Below are 22,037 nucleotides of genomic sequence, written 5' to 3'. Positions count from 1 at the left end.
ACACACACACACACACTCACACACACACTCTACCTGGTGCGGTGAATGAGCGACGTCACTACCCGCTCCCACTGAGACGCAAAGAATGAGGAAGACAAGTCTCAGACGAGAGGATAGAAGTCATTACGTTAAAAAAAAACAGGCTTTCTGACAAGAAAACTGAAGCTGGTTTTGTGTCATTTATTGGTAAATCAATCATTAACTTGCGGAGACTGGAGGGATGGCGCGCGGCTGTACCGAGGGTTGGTGCGCTCGGTTTGTGGAGCGGCACCACTCAGCGCTGAATTTTGCGCTGTTGGTTGTTGGTTACATCCTTTACCTCATAATCGGCGCCGGGATCTTCTCCGCCATCGAGCTGCCCTACGAGCATGAGCTCCGGCAGGAGCTGACGGCGGCCCGGCGGGACTTCCTGAGCAACAACACCTGCGTGTCCGACGCGCGCCTGGAGGAGCTGCTGGCCCGCGCGCTGGAGGCCAGTAACTATGGGGTGTCCGTGCTGGGTAACGACACCAGCCACAACTGGGACTTCGTATCCTCCTTGTTCTTCACCAGCACCGTGCTGACCACAACAGGTGAGGCCCGGGGACATCAGGTGTTGAGACGGGAACGCATCATAGTGCGCTGCGTGTAAAGCACCTATTTGCTTTAATTAGCAAAGTGTGAAAGCTGTGGACATTCCTGTGGTGGGTGTAAATTCAATTTTGGTAGCACTTTATTGAGGGTTTTTATTCGTTGTAAGAAATGGCTTTACGGTTGAAGATACCCTCCAGATATAATAATTTACGCCTGATGTGACAAAAAAACTTCTTAACTTAAATAACATCAACACCTTCTCCAGAATCTATGAAAATAAATATTTTTCATTTCAAAAGTTTAACTGCTGGACAAAAGATGTCTCCTCCCTCACTAAAAATGTCTCTTCTCAGTGTATCATGTGTGCTGGAAGTTTCAAATTTCCAAACCACTCTAGAAAGGTTTTCTGCAACACTTTATAGATCAGTTACCAAAAACAAAAACATGATAAATACTTGTAAAGTCTGGACTTATATATGTTAATGAGTTGTTAATAAATTGATTTTGGTCCAGATTCTCCACTGGTTTCCCAACATTAGAACTAAAAAGATAAATGTCCTCCCCTGGGAGTTTTTTTTTTTAATCTCTGGCAACCAAAAAAGTTTTAATTAATGGCTCATAGCTCCTTTATAAAGAATTAGTAAATTAACCATTTATTAACCATGAATAAAGCCATAAGCTTACAAACTCTTTTTATGCAGTGACCTAATAGAATGTGGTACTTTTGTGTTACAGTACATGTAGTTTTCATTGTGAAAAGCAGTAAAGGTTATTTGGAAGTCATCACAAGGGCAAAGTGTTCATGGTGTGGTAATTGTTTATGCTTTTAAAAGGTTTATATTGACTATACTAACATCTTGTTAGGCTTTAGCTAGATGTTTATGTGGACTTTAATGAGATCTGATGTCCCTGAAGCTCCACAACAGTTGAACCATTAGTTCTGCTAAGGTGCAAATTAAAAGCCTCTCTTTTGCCCTTCATGTAAACATGTGAGATTATAACAGGCTGAGCTGAAACTAAATGAATAATTCATTTATTTGTTTGGTCTATTATTTATTTAAAGACTTAGATCGAACTTGTCTTTCACAAGAAGACATGTTGCTGTTGAATGAGCCTCTACCTTGCTTTGCAATTACTGTTATGTGTGTAGAGCTTCACAGGGCTAAGTGGCTCCTGGAGAAGACTCCCACCTCTAATTACACCCCTATAATTAAGGCTATGCTGCATGTGTGGTTGTGTTTTCAGGTTATGGCCACACTGTTCCTCTCTCAGATGAAGGGAAGGCCTTCTGTATCTTCTACTCCCTCTTTGGCATCCCCGTCACCCTCTTCTTCCTCTCTGTTGTGGTGCAGAGGATTATGGTCCTTGTGTCTCGACGTCCAGTGTCCTACTTCCACCGTCGATGGGCCATGTCTAAATCGAAGCTAGCGGCCATACATGCTACCTGCCTAGGCATCATCATGACCCTGCTCCTCCTCATCATCCCTGCGTGGATCTTTACCAGCCTGGAGAAGGACTGGGGCTTTCTGGAGTCTCTGTATTTCTGTTTCATCTCTCTCACAACCATTGGCCTCGGGGATTATGTCCCCGGAGAGACCCACAGTAAAGGGTACAACCCAAACCCACAGCTGTACCGGCTGGCTATTACAGGTGAGTAGGTGGCTAAATATATAGCCTGTCAGTTGGAAGCCTTTTATCTCCGAAAAGATTAAAAAAAACTTAAGCAATAAAGGGCAACAGGCATTTATTGTACCTTTTTGTTGCATCCATTGGTTTAGAAAAAGTTTCAAGAGCTCAAGCATTAGTGAGTTTCCTCATCCTGTAGAGCAGTGGTTCTCAATTCCCTTTTTTATGGATATTTCCTATTATATTCAATGCATAACAATAACAATAATAACATAATAATAATAACAATAACACAACAGAATAACTGATAAACCGTGCAAATAACCCAAATAGTGACCAACATAACTGCAGGAAGTTTGTGTAGATTATTTCCTGTGAGCGTCAGAGATGAGTTTTCCTGATATTTTTTAGGTATTTTTTTAGTTTTAACTGCATATTTTCTAAAACAGGTTCAGGCTGTTAGGCAGGGAGTGATGACTCTGTGAATACAGCTTGTGCTCAGGGCTTCACCTGCCCTTTCCCTGAGATTTCTTTTAAGTTTATACCTTAAATAATAATCTAAACATTTGAAAACAACAATTTAAATCAGTTTTCTTCATGGAAATGAATGAAATGCTGAGATATAGTTTGATACTGTTTATTTCTTTATAGATATTTTTGGGGCTTTCATGCCTTTATTTGATAGGACAAGTGAAGATAGGCAGGAAAGTTTGGGGGAGAGAGTAGGGGGGTGAGATGCAACAAAGGGCTGCTTTGGTAGAGAAGCTGTGCAGCCGCAGTAAGGACTCATCCTACATGGGATGCATGCTCTACCAGGTGAGCAACCTTGCAACCCCGACTACATATTTTTTAAGGAAAGTTTTCTTACACTCCTTAAAATCAAGAAGGCCTTGCGACCCCCTGTGAAGCTTTGGCAACCCCTAGTGGGGGGTGAGGATCCCAAGGTTGGGAACTAGTGCTGTAGAGCTGTTGTCTTAGCGTAAATCTATGAGTTGTTAGCAGTTCAACCAAGGAGAGATTTTTCCTTGTCATGTTTCAGCTGAATGATTTTAGAGGCCTGGAGAGGTGAAAGTTATGCAGCATTTCACAGGGAAAAGGCAACAAGACTAAGAGTCTACAGCCATGCTATCTTTATTGTCTGACAAGGTTAAACAAAGCAGTGACTGTTAACCACTACACCCATTATTTATTGACCACACCTTAATTTGATCTTATTAGTCATAATGTTTCATCACGCTGCCATTGTGTGTGTGTGTGTGTGTGTGTGTGTGTGTGTGTGTGTGTGTGTGTTTACTCTCCTAGTCTACTTGCTGCTTGGCTTAGTGTGTGTCCTGGTTGTGCTGGAGACGTGTTGCGAGCTTCCCCAGATGAGACGACTCAGACAGAGGTTCTACCAAGAAAACGTTCGGGAGCTGGACTCTGAGACCACCAACATCATCGACCGGGATCACATGACCGACCAGCTGACCGAACCCTCAGATCATGTGGCAGACCACCTACCAGTCATCCCCTCTGTGTCAGAACAGGCTGCGTCCCTACGGCAGGACAGCAAGTCTTACATGCCGGCATCAGGATCTGCCGTTAATGGAAAACTGAGATGACAGATTGTCTGGAACACATTATTTTTTACTGGTTTATAAACTTGTGTGCTGCATTTGTGACTGCTCGGGGCATACCGGCTTTGACCTCTGCGAAAATGTTTACATATGAGTAATATATGAGGAGCCTGAGCACATCTACATGCAAGCACTTAAAAAGGGATTTGCTTCTGCCACTGCCAACACCAACAGACATTTGTGGCGTAAAAGCAGGAACCACCCACAGGCTATCAGGATGGCATTGTTTTCTTGTTCTCCCCTGTTGCTCCATTCCCTGCAGATAAGAGCCAGATCTAAGACACAGAGGAAGGGCTTGGCCCCCAAACGGAGGGAAACCTCACAAGGTTCCACTTCCTGCCAAAGTCTTGATGCGGTAATTCCAAAGCAGCACAGTCTGCTCTAGAGGATTTCACACTCGCTCTTAGTACATTATATAATTTATGGTGGTATTTGCATAGGAAATTTGCCTTCTTGGAAGTAGGAAGGCCATACCAGGACAATCAGGCATACCATCGGTTGGCCTGTTGTACATTATGTGCAGAAATTCCACAAGATGAAGTGATGGCAACAAATAAACTATTTTTCTTCCTGGTTGCTTACAGGTGCCATGTTGAAAGACATTTAGTTGCCAGTTTTTTAGGTGCACCTTGCTAAAAGTAATACAGTCCAACACAACAGCACACAACAATAGTCCTGCAATAAATTCTGCCTACACAAATGTTACTGTATAATGAGTATAATTTAAGAGAGGTGCTCAACTTTATGATAATTCTGCGGCTGCAGTTTGTGGTGCGGTTGAATGGTGCTGTATTGCATTATTCAGAGAGGTGGGTGGACAAAATTAATAGAAATGCTGTTATTGTAACACAATACAATTCAGCAGCACCACAAACTGCTGCCTTCATAATGACCCTACAGTCCGATCAATACCTCTCTAAAACAGGTTCAACAAAATGGATCATTATCACCTTCGTAAAAGGATGTTTTATAGCAATTGTACAAGTTGTATTAGACTGCATTAGTTTTAGCTAGATGCACCTCATAAACTGGCAACTTAATGTATTTCATTGTGGTAATCATACTGCAATGTGTGCCCCTGTACCACTAGAGGGCAGCACTTTCATTGAAATACAAACAACAGATTTACACTCAGTTCTTTGTTACTGGGAATGCTATGTAGAAAAATGTAAAAATGTAATTATGCAGCATGAATAAGTAATTGTTACAGGTTAGGGTGAGTTTTTATTATCCATATATTTAGTCATAGCTGTCCCAGTTTACAGGTGTGCTAAACTAAATGTGCAGTATATGACATTTTTATGTCTAAACTGTTTACTCACTAGCAAAACAGCTTCAAAAATGGGTTCAAATCATGTCATGTCTTCCAAAAACCATTTTGCTGCTGTTTAGGGTTTTAATCAAGAGCAAAACTTTGTAATGGTAGTTTTTATCAAATGCAAATAAATCATGCAACATTAAACATTTTCTCATAGATTTTATCTTCAGAAATGTACAAATGACAAACAAATCAAACATCTTATATAAACTTGGGTTATTTTATTTATACAGTATCATATTCACATCATAATTCAAGACACATACATGCAGACTGATGTGGGTGCACACATTCAAGCACGCATTCAAATTCACACATTCAAACTCAAACATACAAACACAGAAACTGTTCTTCAACCAGAGTAGCAGAACTCACTCCCCAGCGAGAGAAAGTATTTGTCCTTCTGAAATGTCCTTGAATCCACAGGAGCTGCAGGACTGTTGTGCAGCAGACATTGACCTTTGACCTCCTCACAAAGGCTGGAAAGTATAAAGTGTAATCTTATTCACAGATTGGCAGAATAGTCCACACCTTGACACTCAAAAGCCCTCACATAACATTCCCTCCCTCGCTATCACTCATACGTACATCTGCGTGCATTCATATGATCTGAGGCTGTTTGGAGCAGCGGGGCCAGAGAGGGCGCAGGCTGACGACGAAAAGGATCAAGAGTAGTAATGCCATAATGGTGACTATAGAGACATAGCCGGCGTGGGGCAGAGGGGGAGAGTCAGGGGCCTCAGCTGGAATCATGTTGGTCAGATTCAACATGTAGCCCAGAGTCCAGCCCGCGTCACTGCCTTTTATCTGGATATAAACACAGGAAGAAGGAAATCATTGTCAGTCAATGATGTACTGCAGGACAGTACAGTTTATGTATTCATACTGTACTTTAATACAGACATAGAAGAAAAAACTAAGAATTTATGTGATTCCATATACACAAGTAGATGAAATAACCCAATATTATTATTGGCTCAGCAAGCTGTTTTTCCTAGTGAGGCCTGTAAGCTAACTATGGGTCTGTACTGCTGTTGCTGTTTTAGCTTTATATATATATATTTTTTGGAGGGTTTCCTATTGGATCACTACAGTTCAGGTCTCTAGCAGAGGCTAATATTGTATATTAGTTGCCTTGCTTGCATTATATTCTCGTGATATTGGCTCATGGAAATGTGGAAGGATAAGCCATCATAATTATAATTACAATAACAATAACAATAATATTATATTTATAAAGCACTTTTCAAGCTTAAGAACAAAGTGATTTCCAGATTAAAAGACATACAGAACAAAAGTTACAATGAGAAACCCAAGTGAGTCCCCCCCACCCTGCACGAGCATACAAAATGTATTAATAAATTAAGAAGATAAAAGCACTAAAATATTAATATAAAAGCGACAGTAAACTGATGATAATAAAGCAGACACAATTAAAATACATTATGTGATGATATAAAACACATTAAAATAATGGAAGAACATGTTAAGTGTAGGCCATCTTATGAAGGTGGGTCTTCAGGATACACTTAAAAGCTGCAGTGGAGTCAGCCGATCATACACTGATGGGAAGGCTATTCCAAAGCTGAGGATCCATAACTGGAAACGCACACCTTTGGTTTTCAGTCTGGTTGGTGGAACAACTAAAAGTTTTTCAGCTGATCTTAGGAGCCTGGCTGGGTTGTAAGGGGTTAAAAGTTATTCAATATAGTCTGGAGCCAGACCACGGATGACCTTGTAGGTAATTATTAACATTAATTGGTAACAAGTGCAGAGATGCTAAAATTGGAATGATATGACAAGACCTCCTAGACTTTGTCATTAATCTGGCTGCTGAGTTTTTGATTAATTGTAATTGTAATTGTGAGTGGGAGCGTTATAGTAGTCCAAGTGTGATATAAAAGCATATACTGCATATTAAAATTGAGCATATATCTTATTTTGGAGATGTTTCGTAACTTATAAAAATATATTTAGGTGATATTTCTGGTGTGCTGCTCAAAGGATAAGAGGCCATCAAAAGTTACCCCGTGGTTCTTTGCCAGAGACTTAACATTGGCTGTAAGTAAACTATGGAAGGACTGTATCTGTGCTTCGTCACATTCTGGACCAAAGATCAGAACTTCTGTTTTATTGCTGTTAAACTGTAGGAAGTTGGTTGCCATCCAGTCCTTGACATTGGATAAACAAGAGAAATAGAGTGAGATTGTACATTTCACGTGGTTTAAATGAGAGATATAACTGTGTATCATCAGCGTAGCAATGAAATTAGTTGTGTTGCCAAATGATATGCCCAGAACCTCTCCTTATGAGAGCCGAAGGATCTGTCCTAGGTTTCTGCCTTTTAACAGGCAGTTTTTCCTTGCCCTTGTCGCCAAGTGCTTGCTCATGGTGGTACTGTTGGGTCTCTGTAAATAATGTTTTAAAGAGTTCGGTCTAGACCTGCTCTATTTGAAAAGTGTCCTGAGATAACTTCTGTTATGAATTGGCGCTATACAAATAAAATTGAATTGAATTGAATTGAATTGAATATGGTATTTAGCTAAGCATACAGGTAATATTTTACTGAAATCATTCAAACATAGTTTATGTACTACTACTACTATGTAATACCATAATTAAATCTATTTTCGCCAGCTGCTAATTTGGCCAGCTTTAAGAAACAGGAAAGAGCTCTAGAGCAACATGTGTTGCTGGCCATATGTATTCATATATTTCACTATATCAAGATACTATAAAGGGGGCAACTGTGGCATCCTACTTCTGCAAGACACTTGCAAGGTGTGTGTGTGTGTGTGTGTGTGTGTGTGTGTGTGTGTGTGTGTGAGAGAGAGAGACAGAGAGAGAGAGAGAGAGAGAGAGAGAGAGAGAGAGAGAGAGAGAGAGAGAGAGAGAGAGAGAATGAGTGAATAAGTGACAAACTGCAAAGCCCTTTTTCTGCCAAGGTAAAAAAAACTCCATATACAGTCAGTGAGTCCATTTACTCCATTTTACTTAGTTTACTTACTGAGTTACAGTCAGAAGGGCTTTGTTTCCAGTTAAGGGGAATTGCAACATGACTGTTGCTGCACAAAGGTTAGGTAAATGTTGTCTATGAGCTTTAGTTCAGATGATGAGGGCTATTCTAGCATTCAAGAGAAATTACTACATGTTTGTGCCATCAATCGAGGATGGCGGACAGCGTGGCTCTGCTTTGCGGGGTCTTATTTACTCCCTGTGGTTCATTTTTAAGATGCAAACAATAATTTATTTTCAGGGTTTCTTTCAGCAGAATCCTTGTGGATGTGAAATTAAAATAAATGTTTTAAGGTGTAATATGAGGTGATGTGTGGTGACCTGGGAGAGACATGTCATTAATGTAGGATATGACTTTAATCAGTTGAGGGCATGGCTCTGGGGTGTGTGAGACAGGAAAGGAGTCGACTGTGATCTACTGACCTTTTTGATGAATTTTATGTTGGGGTAGCTGTCTGAGGTGAAGTTGTATCCTTCTGTCAGCAGGGTGAGGATGTACGTGCCAGAGAAACAGTACTCAGCCAGATACTTCAATTTTATGTCTGGATGCTGCTGGATGATCTGTTCAAGCAGTGATATCATCAGTGTACAGTATAGGCTGGCTGGAGGACATAAATGAGACGGGAAAGTAGATAAATATGGCAGGATATTTTTGTGTGTGCGTGTGTGTGTGTGTGTGTGTGTGTGTGTGTGTGTGTGTGTGTGCGCGTAATGGATGCATAAATATGCCCCTGACCTGATTCCAAGGGGTAGCGCAGTAGCGTGCTAGCTTTTCCTTGACAGTTTCCAGAGGGATGGATGTGTCACTCAGATTGAGGAAGTTCATCACAAAGTAGTAAGCAGAGAAAGCCTACAGTAAGAGAGACGGGGAGAGGAAGAGATGAGGCAAAAAGAAGTTAAGTTGTCCTGGTATTTTTTATAATTATAATATTATAATTAAGTCATCGTTTTTCTGTAAGGGTTTTTCTAGCCTTACCGACTCAGACGTCATTTATCTTTCCAGGTAGCTGTGAGGCAACATCTCTTTCCAGTAAAAATATTCCTATTACTCTTGATAATTAACAGTCAACAGTCTTTTATTATTAAAGATATTTCTTTTGGAGAGAGTAGTTCCAAGGAAAAATTTTCATAACAATGAGATCTGGATTATTCAGAGTAACTTGAGAGACATTGTTTCAAGTTTACAGTGCTATGTACACCATAAACATAATGCCAGTGACTTACATTATATTGGGCTGGTGGCAGAAGTATCGGCGATAGATAAAATGTATTGTATTGTATTCGTATGGTGGCGTGTTCTTTATACTATGACAGTTGTTATTATTGTATTATTATTCTTTTTTTTATCAAATTGCAATATATTGCCTGTCTCACAGGCCACTGATAAATATGCTGATAAATAATAAATGTTACCCCGAATGGCCCCTGCAGAAGTGGCTGGAAGATCCCATTGAAAGAGCAATGGGTGTAATTGCAGTGAGTAAAGTTGAAGACACTTTTGACGACGTTCTGGCATTGTTTGAAGTTTCCATTCCCCACGTGAGTGAAGTTTACAGGAGCTCTCTGGGGTTTCCTGTCTGACACGCAGGGGCTGTCATATAGGATTGAGTAGTTCTTTGTTGCATTGTAGCCAGGGTGGAAACAAGGATCTAATATGGATTCTGGACCTGTCTAGGAGAGAGAGCAAGATAGAGAGGTGTAAGATTCAGAGAGAGGAATCTAATTAAATTCAGACAGCTTCTCTTACAGATTATTAAATCTCAAAATATCATCTCTCAGATTAGATCCTCAGAAAAAAAATAGACATTTACTTGAGTCTGGTGTGCCAGCGCCATTCGTAGTACTTGGTCTTTCCCGTAGCACAGGAAGCTGTGAGTGTACAGGTTATAATCATTTCCATAGAGTCGGAAGGTCACAGAGTTGCTTGGTGACTCTGAACCGTCATAATTATCGGATACAAAGCTAATCTGAGTTGAGGCCCCGCCAAGGTCCAGGGCACCTGTGGTTTCCAAGCCCTGCAGCACAGACAAAAAGGCATTGAAGTCACTGCACAGCGGGAGCACACTGACTGACGCACATTTCCTAACTGACAAAAAACAAGACACACATCTAAAAGTGAACAAACCTGCGTGCATCCAGTCATACACCTACTGACCTGTTCTAGGCGGTCATCCAAGTAGTTGACTGTGACCCACCCGAACGCACCCTCCTCCTGTCCGCTGAGTATTCTCGCTCCCTGATAGGAAAAGGGGAACTTTTGCAGGGCTTCCTCCACAGCCTGAAAGACCTTCTCGGACGCCGAACTGTTCTCCATACTGCATGCACACACAACACAAATTCATTTGAGTGACTCACATCCATAATTCAAATCAATACAGCAGTACATAAATAATAAATAGACTGTGTCGTATATAATGGGTTTGACAGTAACATATTCGCTGCTCTGGCAGTTAAGTTCAAGTGGAGATAAATCACAAAATTGGCGGAGGGAAATGGCTACAGATAGCAGCAGCACTTCAGCTGCCAGTGCAAACACAATTACAGAGTTAAGGTTTGGGATATACGGTCACCCAAGTGTCTGCATGAAAAGCCTGCTGTGTTACTTTTTAGCGGATGCATGTTTTATGTTTGATTATGGGGATGTGTGTGCCGTACTTCAGCAGTCTCATTCCTGCAGTAGCACCCAGATAAAGAGGGGTCTCGTGGTATCTTTTACCGGGGACCCGCTGCTCTGCCTCCTGCATGCACGCTCTCAGAGACTCCCCGGCCTTCAATGGAGCGGATGCATAGCTGGAGATACCTGGACCTGCAAGTTGAGCAAAATGTCAAGAGGAGGGTGAATCATTCAGCCTAAATTTAGTGACCATAAAACATAATAAGAGCCTTGAATTCAGAGATGCTAGCCCTCTTGGGGATTGGAGGTAATCTCTCTGGGAATTCTGGCACTCTGGCTAAGGGAAAGAAAGCTTTGTCAAGACATTATCTAGATGTAAGCATGCCTGCTGTACCTTCAAACCACAGTTTCTCTGTTTGAGTTTCCCAGGGGGGAAAATTACAGCCTGGAGTATTAATTACACATTCAGCCTGAATGTGCACATCCTTTTTACCTGAGAGTAGATTCAGGTGTCTCAGTTAAGGTAGCTGGGTAAAAGGATACATTCAGTGTACTTCAAAATCTTCCCATGAAAACCAGCAATGCTTCACTTCTCTCACACTATCACACTCTACTATCTCCCAATACTTTCCGACTTCTACTAGTGAATAGCTAAATAAAATAGATATTCTTCTATATAGTTTCTTTGAAAAATTGTACTGTGCACTGTATTTTTAAGCAAACCTTATTCAGAGAAGCGTGTTGATACTATTTGTCTGGAGGAATGTGCCGTCTGGTGCCTATGAAAGTGTTCTACTTTAAGCTTTGATAGTCAATGCAAATTACATAAGGCCAGCACATCGACGGTGCTTTGATAGATAAAAAGCAGTTGTTAAATCTAGTTACAGAACACAAGCTACAGGAGTCAGTTTAAAAGAACTATCTGTTTTATTGTGTCTATTCAAAGGTTCTTTCATAGTTCAGGAAGAACAATTGTTTGCACAAGGAAGCTGCCCTGAGGCTGAGGCACCTTAGACAACATGGACTTTCATGCTAGTTCCAGGAGGATAAAATATACACATCTTTATACATGCATACAACACAGGAACAGTAGGTACCACTTTCTCTGAAGTGTTATGTTGTAACTAATGGCTTTATTAATGTTAATAATGTTAAAGGATCAGTTTTGCATTTTAGGAACATAGAGTTGGATGAGAGGATTGATACCACTCTTATGTACGGTATGATTCTATGGTCAGCATGTGATGAACTTAGCTTAGCATTCAGACTGGAAGTAGGGTAAACAGCTTGCTCTGGCTCTGTCGTTATATGTCATTTGTCGTTATATGTCATTTGTTTGTTGGTTTGTCCACCTTCAAAACAATTTGCTTTCTCTCTTTAGCTAGCTCTTGAATTCATCATGAAGAACCATGTAATGAACTATACAACCACTTATCTTCTGTACAAAGTGATTCAGACTTAATGACGTATTTAGAAAGCTATACGCAGTGACTTTTTAGGCTTATCACAGAGTGCTTTCATTCATGAATCAGCAGTAGAGCGAGCATGATGGGTTTCTCACTTATGCGAGCCGTCAGCAGCCATAAATGTAAATAAATCATTAATAAAGTACAATAATCCATCTAAGGCATTGTAAATGTTAATGAGTTTTTAGTACTGCTTACTCTTTTACAGACAGTAAGTGGTTTAGAGTTGAAATTATCTGCAACTTATGCTTCAATTTATTTATTTTTGGTTGAGGCGAATAAACACAGACAAAATACTTTTTATCTCTGACAACCCAAACGTTGTGACATAAATGACTAATTAGTGAATCGATGCATGAATGAATTATTGACCATAAATGAATCCATTATTTTGTGTTTTGAACTTAACCTTATTCTAGTAACTGCACATCCTATCATTTTGCATTAGAATGCATAAGTGGTTGTACATGTGAATGTGAGGACTAAGTATGTGATGCACTGTGCAGCATATACCTTTTACTTTGCAGGAATGCGTCTGTTCAACTCTTCCAGTGTTGTTATCCTTCTCTGCTGGCCACTCATAGATATATAGAGCTGTGTGGGAGGAACCAGCGTCCAGCACAATCCCATACTGGAGTGGGGACAGAAGGAGTAATTCCAGTTCAGCGCTCAGAGACATAAACTCTGGATGAGTTCCATCCAGGCATACTGTTTAAACATTCATTGTAATGATTGTATAGCCCACGGATAAACTTCCCAGAACTATATCAGCAATACTTTTATCTGTGCTTACAGAAGAATATTGGTTTAGTGCTCATACTATTTAGTAAAACAGCAACCTAGACGCTGTAATGAATAATATCCATGAGACTCCAAATGGGGCTGCATTTGTGACAATAAAGGACTGATGATTTAATATTCTTATCAACATCCACTGGCCTTATTTGGTAGTGGATTTCTAGAACCAGTAGCACAAGTTGAGGTCGCACTGACAAGAGACCATATTTGGCTTGTGGACTTTGGAGAGAGATCCCACTGCAATGCAGGGGGCTCCCACACAGGGAACAGGCTACAACAGTTTAGCATTTTCCTCTACCATACCTTGTACTTTTGGGGGAGTGGCCTGTTCTGCAAAACTGCTACCGTCACCAAGGCAACAATCGCTATGACACCAATCACAGTGATGATGATGGTCACAGGCTTGTGCCAGGGGTTCTTCTCTTTCATCTCTGAGAGCGGGGGCGGAAAGACAGACAGACAGGAAGGAGAAGCGAGAGGGTAGAAAGGGGAAGATGGGGCCACATTGGAAAGAGGAAGGGGGTGTGTTAGCCAGTCTTACATCCAGATGTGAGTGATGTCACAGCATGTGTGTTTTGTATGTAGGAGAGGGAGTCCGTCCGGGGGTTTCGCAAAGTGTTTAATTGTATTGTTTTGTAACCAAGGACTACGGATGGATTTCTGATTCGGTGTGTCTGAACTTGAGCCAAGCCAGCTTCATTGATTCTAGGTGGGTTGTTATTTCAGCCACAGCATACTTGAAAGGGTATTCCACCAAAGTACTTAACTAATGCTGAAAGATCAACAAGATTTCCCCTTTGGAGAATGATTAAAGAGAAACCAGTTTCACACTCATTATTGTGGAAATAGCTGTGGTGTTTTGTACAAAAGAAGAGAACAGTTGGCTTCAATCAAAAAAGATAACTTGTATATTACATAGCAAAGAGTCAGTGTTAACCAAGAGTCATTAATAATTTTAACATCCTGTTACAGGTATTATTTTAATCTTGAATATACATGGTCTGCTGCTGCTTTGTTTGGTTTTCATATTCCTTCGTAAGTACTCACTGAGTTTCCATTGTTTATAATGTGATTGGAAACACGCACACACACACGCACAAATACACACTGATGCCATTGTCGATAATATGAGCTTATGCATTCACAGTTTATACAGAGACAAAAAAAGAGTGTAACAGGCTGTCTGTATTCACAAGACTATTGTGATAGAAAAGAGTGATGAACAAGATAACAAGCCTGAATTGTTAAGAACACACACACATAGTTGTTTGCTTATTGCCAGGGAAAGTAAACTGGCAGACAATATCTACGTGCACATGACAGCTGGCAAAGCACACAGACACATTGTAGAAACTGACCTGACTGTACAGTACAATGCGAATTTCAAGAGAACGAAGAGAGGCACAAACACACGCACAGCTTTTGCATCAGTAATAGTAAACCTGACCTTTGTCTACTGTGGGAAAATACACAAAAGACTGGAACTGACAGCACAGTAAAACAGTAAGCCAATGGCAAACAGAGAGGGCAAGAGAGTACTTACCTCTGTTGTCTACTTCAGTGAACTTACCAGTGACAGAGGAGGGAGAGGGATAGCGAGAGAGAGAGAGAGAGAGAGAGGGAGGGAGAAAGAGAGAGAGAGAGAGAGAGGGAGGGGGATAGTAAAAAAAGAGTGGAAGTGAATGGGAGAGGAAAATATGGGGTGGACAGGAAGAGGAGAAAATGAACAAAGGGAGGCAGCAGAGTGATAAGATGAGGAGAGGTTTTTCCGTCGTGGCCGGACAGAGGATTAGAAAAGAGCTGTGTGTGTGTGTATGTGTGTGTTTGTGTAGTTCTCTGAAGCACTGAGTTTGGCATTTCCTCCCCAAGCTGGAGCAGCAAAGCCGGTCACTATGGAGACACAGCTAAAGCGTGTTTGTGCGTGTGTCAGCGGGCTCTTGTGTGCATGTGAACCCCTTAAAAGGGACTCTCTCGCGCTCTCCCCCTCTCACTCCTCTCCCTGCGAACTAATGTTAGTAACTCACCCTAGAACTGCTCTCTCTCTCTCTCTCTCTCTCTCTCTCTCTCTCTCTCTCTCTTCATACTGTGGGATGTGTAGGAGGGAGGGGAAGTGGGGACTCCCTTGTTTAGCTGTTTTTTTTTGTTACTGGCAGGCTGTGATGTCATCTCTGTGACGGATTGGAATCCCCTGCTTTTCTCTGAGGCGGTGTGTGTGTCTGTATGTGTGTATGTTTGAAGAATAAGGATTGCTGGAAAGCTACTGTGTGTGTGTGTGTGTGTGTGTGTGTGTGTGTGTGTGTGTGTGTGTGTGTGTGTGTGTCTTTGTGTGTGTGCGCAGATGCAGGACATGACTTGCCTGCAAATGTGTTCCATTCTCTTGCCCTCTCTTGCAGACACACGCACATTTAAACACGCACGGGAGAATTATTGTTGTAATTTTTTATCTCACTTATCACTCTCTTACCTTCCTCCATGGAGAGATCTGACCCAAAGCCTCTTAACATTAAGGAAACACACAGACACACATACATGCGGCCACCACCAATGATCCTGTAATTGTTTGACCAGTTCTAAGCAAATAACCAAAGTTCATGCTTATTTTCTTTTCTTTTAAAATATAACTCAGACAATGTCAGAACCGGATAATGCCCGCTGCCTCTGGAATTCTCTCCCCCAACACCTGCTTTCAATCTATGATCTACCCCCCTTCTCTCCTTTCTATTGCTCCAGCTGTTTTCTTTTTTGTTTTTGTTTTGTTTTTGATGCTGTTTTACTTTTCCCATTTATAGTTGTTATAGTTGTTTTTTTTAATACTGATATTGCCTTTGCTGGTTCTGCCATTGTATTGTTACCATGTAAATAACCTTTGAGTACCTTTTTTTAAAATGCTATATAAAATAACTGTATTATTATTATTATTGTTATTAGTATTATATATCACAATACAGAAATGTTTCTAGTTCTTGTTCTTCTTGTAAATTCAATTAAGAAATGGTTTAAAATAACCAAACCACACCGTACTTAATCACATTTGATTATCTCTTATTTGGAACTTCCATACAAACAAAAACAACTGCGTCACATGATACAACTTGAAGTTTGAGTGAAACTCAAAAGACTCACAACTGTAAAACAGTCTTTCAAAATGGAAACTTTACGGTTCCAAATGAGGACAATACTTTCAAGTGTCACAGGTTTTCCAGTGTCACTTTCCTCCATCCTGTTTCCTTGTCAATGTCTTACTCTGCGATAGCTGGCCTTAAAGGTGCCCTCTGAACTCTCATGTCACATGGGAAGGTAGTTAAGGCGAGAAGGGTCCAGCTGTGGCCTTGCAGCCGCTACAAACTGCTCCTCTACAAGACACACCCCATACAAATCAATGCCCATAATGACAATGTGTTAGCATCAAATGTTGGCAAAGCCAAGGAAGCCTGGGTGGGGCTGTGCTAAGATGAGAAAGAGACAACTAGGATTTATTGTCAAGTTAAGATACCTGACCATAAGGCAAACATTCCCCAAAACATTCTTGTTTTTGAGTCTCAGTGTCTCGTTAAGGCATGTCCTCTTTGGCTTCAGCTTTTGTGACCACTTGATGGATCAGCTAAAAGGGCAAAACTTGCAATAAAAGTGTAGTTACTGTGTAGGCAGGATGTTTTGTGTCCGATCATCTGAACAATGTTTCAAAAGCTTATATACTAACAAACATCCTGCAGGAAAAAGTTCCATGAAAGAAAGTGAATTATCTAAACAAAAGGTTATTAATTGACACAAACTTTCTTAGTTTTGCTCAAAATGTGAGTTTAAACTGCACCGAAATTCTTTCAAGTTCAACAAAACTATTATAAAATCCAAACTACAACATAGAAAGTTGCTGTGAAATAAAACACCAATGTGTAGGCTTTAGTGGCATCTAGCAGTGCAGTTACAGATTGCAACTTCTTCGCTTCACCCTCCCCTTCAGTGGGATTATGGGATTCATCAAACCTTTCCTCGAAGGCTTGCAGCCACATTGAAGCTAGAATGAAACCACATGTAATTGCCACATATGCGTACTTGTTTTACAACATCTTCACACGCCTTGAACTATGTGGTCATTACTCTAGCTGTTTGTCTAGCACATCTAAAATGCATGAGAACATCTGCGATATGTCTGCTGGTGAAGTCAACCACTCGCCTTAGCATTAATGAACGTCTCTATTAATGACAGCTGGCTCCAAATGCAAAACTCCTGCTTTATTATAATACAAATCAAAGTCAGCGAGGGAAGTGGTTACAATAAAGCTGTAAATGTGCCCTGCATTGACCAGGACCTCACCCTTCCTTCCAGTTATTGTTAAGTATGAGAAGTTTTGATGAAGATGGAACATTTAATTCGTCCTTCTTTAATTTGCTTTCAGGTTAAAGCAGGGAAAGGTTGTTACATTATGTGTAATCACCTGCAGACTAGACAGATACAGACACAAAGTCACAAACACATGTTGAGACTCAAAAAAGGGCTTACCCGAGCAGCAAATTAAGTGGATGAGATCATAGAGGGAACTCTCTCGGAACATCAACACAGACTGAAACAGCTCTTAGGCCACACAAACACATTTGTACTTTGAGGAATTTTAATGACATTGCATTCCCTCTTGATCACATCTACATACCTAACCCCAACCCTTGAACCATCCAAAGTCTAGTCTAATCTTAAGGCTGAAACCAAGTCTTAACCTTCTAACAGCCAGGTAAAGAAGAGGGGATCAACCTAAATTTGGTCACTTTTCCAAAACTGCCCTCAGCAAAACACATAGACCTAATCCACATCGCTTTGGTAGATACACATCAAGACAAACACCACACGATCGCATCTCACAACACAATGTTTCCATTTCCGGCTCCTCTTTTAACACAAATATAGTGTTAATGCCAGTTAACAGGACAGACAGATTCGTGGGTAACAGAGAGCATGGAGAAACGAAAGTGGAAAACATAACATCTGCTATCACTTATGTCTTTGAGTCCTTTTATTGTGAGTTTAATGCAAATATTGTAAGAATTCTAAGAGGACTTGAACTTGAACTAACTTGTACTTGGAAGGAAGCAGGAAGTTTAGAAAAAGTACTGTCGAGATTCCCCATAAAACAATTATCAACAGCTGTGACATTCACAGTGCAAAGCCATTTTTACACACGCATTCATTTTGCATCTAGATGACTGTTGACTACAGTAATTCCCTAATCCCTAAACTTTAATTGAATCCTCACTGACTGTAATGTTTACCTAAACCTAACCCCTGAATGTGATCTTTAATTTTTTTTTTTTTTTTTTATGAGCTTAAAAGTAAAGCATTTGTAAGTACTTGTGTAAACAAAACATCGGCCCACACACACACACATAAAGGTCAAGATACACAGTTCACAGGTTGGCCTAATGTGCTGTCGTCACACAAAAAAGTACACAACTATAAAGTTTATACTGGCACTAATGTTGAAACCCAGGCTGCTCCTTGTTTAATAAGGACCTGCCATATGACTGTATCCACCCCCGTTGATCTGAAACTCATAACTTTCCTGAGATAAAAAAATTACAAGAGAGGAAGAGAAATAGAGGAAGGAAGATGTTTTGGCACATCAGATACTGAGATGGGTTTTACTTTGTGTGCAGGGATGAGTCAATGGGTGTCACAGTTGGGGATCAACTGTGTGGTTTCATAATGATGGAAGATGAGACAATAACGCCCCTGCAAGGCAGGTCCTAAATTTGTTGTGCTGCTTTCGTGGTTAGGCTTTCACAAGTCATAAGCCTAGGCCACACATGCACGAACATTGTAGAGGTAATACATGTGACACATAGGCGCAGTGACTGCAACTTGCCTAACACTGGTGGAAAACAAGTGTTTAAACTCTTTAATTAAGTAAAATTAGCATATACCACGGTAGAAAAATACTAATTTACAGGGAAATACCTTGTAAGATATGTAAACAAGAATCAGCTAAAAGTATCCAAAGTTAAAATACTCATTGTTCTAAATCTGGATTTTCATGCTTGAAGCACAGTTTAAGAAGGAAAGAAATGATGAAAGATTAAAGAAGGAGCGATAAAGGGAAAACAGAAAGAAATAAGACGGATGACAAAATTATAGAGCCAACAAACTACAGCTGCTGGATAACTGTGCAATTAAACGTCTCAGTACAAAAATAGTATAACCAATACCTCAAAATTGTACTTGTCTATTAAGTATTAAATAGTAAATACCAATACCCGTGAAATTCCATGGCTTTTAATGAAATTCAGCCATTTATTTTCTTTGCCACCTGAAATAAAAGCTCTTCTGAGCTTCTAGGACAAACACTGAGGGGGATATTCACTAAGCTTAATGCAAATCCCTGTCAGGGCAGCATGTTGTCCATGTCTGGAAAGTAATAAAGTGCAAAAGAGATTTCTGCTGCTGAACTCTGAATATACTTTGAACTCAAGTTCAGTTGTTTAAATTTACTGACATGGTGATGGATCATTTGTCTGGATATTTATTTAAAATGCTAACGCTATATCTTCATGACAGATGACACAGACTGAACGATAAAGATGGAAGCCTACCCCTACAAGCTATGATTATATTTATTTAACTCCTTACCTGAAAGCGTTAGCCTTTAATGTTTTGAACATAGTGTGCTACACAGCAATATCAGCTCTCTAACAAAAATAATGGTAATGTGTATTTCTGAATTGATGTACACAATTATTTCCTTCTGAGTAAATTATGTTATTTTCCTCTTCAGCTTAACACACATGCATATACACAAACAAAAATCCACATAACCTCCTCACGGGGAAACGCATTCATCGTCCCCACGCACCACACACCATTGTGCCTCTGAACACAGTGTCCTTGAGTTGTCACTGGGTTTCTTGCTTTTTCCAATTAATCAGGCAAAGTTTTGTTTCTGTTGGCAGCTCTATAAATACTGTCTTGTTCGGGCCATTGTGAAATAACATTGTCTACTGCGTCCTGTAAAAAGGGAACCTCTGGCGGTGTCATATGATGAGAAATGAAAGGAAGCATCTCTGTCTGCCACGGGGAAGTTGTTCTGTTCTCACTGGTGTTCAGTCCAGTCTGACCTTGCCTACAGGACACACTGACGCTAACCCTGGGCTGGACTGGTCTACCCTGACCTTCAGCAGAGAAAAAAAAAACAGTTGCAGTTTCATTCTAAAGAATATTGCCGAACATCCTGGGTCAGAGGGAAATAACAGCTACAAAGCTAATATTCTTCCTTCGGTGGTGACTTTGTGTTTATTTTCATCTGTGTGGATAGTCAGAGCCTTATCTGGACACAGTAGATAAGGGATCAGTCACTAAAGCAAATTTGGTGTTTGCTTACATTTTTGGGATATCTTAAAACCTCAACTTATAAATCTAAAACCATCTGCATGGCAATTACTTTTTCTTTTTTATCATTTGAGTGAACTGACCCTTGAATCTACCTGGAGAAGCATGCACCTTATCTTCTCAGTTTAGATGAGATAGCAGCCTCTTATTTGACTTTTGAATACATTTTTTGAGATTTTGAGAAACAAACATAGTTTTGGTTCAATGTCTCTAGGTTCTAGGTTTTACATTTTACACTTTGTCTATACAATTATGAGACTGTCTGAACCTTCTTGAATTCACTAATGACTAGAAACAAACCATATAAGTGCAAATAATATTTGGCTCATTTGAAAACTCAAATACAGTACCCATTCAGGTTCGTACTGAGCATGAAACAATTGCTGACACAGTAATTAGTAGTTGATTAGTTGCTCTGTTGAGTGATCTGTACATCAATAAAAATATTGTATCACGTCAGAAGGAAACTTTAACCAACCCCTATTAAATGCATTTAATTAGCCAGATAACGTTGCACAGTTACCGTCAGTCACATGCAGTTTGACAGATAAACTGTCATAAACATCACATGATCTTAAAGAGTGCCTCTCTGTAAGTGTGCCACAGTGTGTATATGCAAAACAAATACACAGACCTCAAATCCCTGTTAGTTTTATATACAAAACACACACTTGCTTATGCCTGGCTGTACGCACACTCCACACATGCTATGGAAAAGTCACACACCTGCCCCACACTGCTACACAGCTGCTACATGCAGTAAAGCAAGTCACACAGTTGGAAGAGAACACACACTCACCTGATACTTAACATTTTCTGTACGTACTTCTGGTACATCTTACTGCTGGTTCACTGAGTAGGAAGGATTTCCTGCTCTTGTGTGTGCATGAATGTGTGTGTATTTGTGTTTGTGTGCCAGTCATAGCAGTACACCTACCTCTTTGTGCAGACATGGGTTCTCTCTCAGCAGCAACACAATGCTCTTTCTATTCTTTGCCCCTGTTCCTCTCTCCTCTCTGTCTCCCCCCTCTCTCACTCTCTCTCTCTTTCTCTCTAGCCCTCTCTTCCTATCTCTCTTCCTCTCTTTCTCTCTCTCTCTCTCTCTCTCTCTCTCTCTCTCTCTCTCTCTCTCTCTCTCTCTCTCTGTTAACACAGCTCTCTGCTCCGTCTAACGTTTTTCAGCACCTCCTTTCACATACACTCGCTTTATTAGGAGAAGCAGAGCTTCCCTCCTCCCTCCTGCTCAGCCCACTCCCCTTCTTCCCAGGCGCCTTTAGCTTTGCCTTCTGTTTACCTCTTTCTCTTCCTCTCTCTCTTTACACCTTTTTCATTCTCTTTGCTGCTGTCACTCTTTCATTCATTGTCCCTGCCTTTGCCCACTTTCTGCATTTCCCTCTTAATCTGTCTCTCTGCCTTAACTCTTCCGCTCTCTTCTACCGGTGTGTTTTTCATCATTTTCCTTCTGCCTGTATTTCTCTTTGTCATTTTCTCTGTCTTGAAAAAGTGGGTCAAACATGAAAGCACTGTTAGATCTGGATGGGAGCTGGAGCTGAAGCTGGAGGGATTTTAGAGAAAAGGCAGCTGGTGAACTCAGTCTCCTGCTTAAATCCCTGATACCTGGTGCCCTCGTTGTAATAGA

At 40.6% G+C, this 22,037-nt stretch overlaps 2 protein-coding genes across 4 annotated transcripts; one reads left to right on the top strand and one right to left on the bottom strand.

The window, feature by feature from the left end:
- On the top strand, positions 1–5,277 carry LOC127373283 (potassium channel subfamily K member 1). The gene is made up of 3 exons (XM_051417638.1): positions 1–572; positions 1,819–2,223; positions 3,502–5,277. Exons 1-3 carry the CDS (start codon positions 221–223, stop codon positions 3,798–3,800), a joined length of 1,056 nt encoding a protein of 351 aa, XP_051273598.1. The 5' UTR covers positions 1–220; the 3' UTR covers positions 3,801–5,277.
- A 57-nt stretch (positions 5,278–5,334) lies between these two features.
- entpd1 (ectonucleoside triphosphate diphosphohydrolase 1) lies at positions 5,335–21,576 on the bottom strand. 3 transcript variants are annotated; one of them, XM_051417636.1, is made up of 11 exons: positions 21,336–21,576; positions 13,330–13,457; positions 12,742–12,859; positions 10,804–10,954; positions 10,304–10,463; positions 9,960–10,163; positions 9,562–9,819; positions 8,885–8,998; positions 8,572–8,709; positions 5,722–5,940; positions 5,335–5,612 (listed from the first exon to the last, which is right to left on the bottom strand). In XM_051417636.1, exons 1-10 carry the CDS (start codon positions 21,349–21,351, stop codon positions 5,734–5,736), a joined length of 1,494 nt encoding a protein of 497 aa, XP_051273596.1. In that variant the 5' UTR covers positions 21,352–21,576; the 3' UTR covers positions 5,335–5,612; positions 5,722–5,733. The 3 variants fall into 3 exon arrangements, with proteins under 3 accessions (XP_051273596.1, XP_051273595.1, XP_051273597.1); XM_051417635.1 differs by having other exon boundaries at positions 5,335–5,940; XM_051417637.1 differs by lacking the exon at positions 21,336–21,576 and adding an exon at positions 14,570–21,299 and having other exon boundaries at positions 5,335–5,940.
- Between the last annotated feature and the right edge of the window lie 461 nt (positions 21,577–22,037).

The sequence above is a fragment of the Dicentrarchus labrax genome, unplaced genomic scaffold, assembly GCF_905237075.1.
Source record: "Dicentrarchus labrax unplaced genomic scaffold, dlabrax2021, whole genome shotgun sequence".
Taxonomy (NCBI): domain Eukaryota; kingdom Metazoa; phylum Chordata; class Actinopteri; family Moronidae; genus Dicentrarchus; species Dicentrarchus labrax.
Note: the sequence above shows the minus strand (reverse complement) of the source record. Positions and strands in the feature narration are given on the sequence as shown.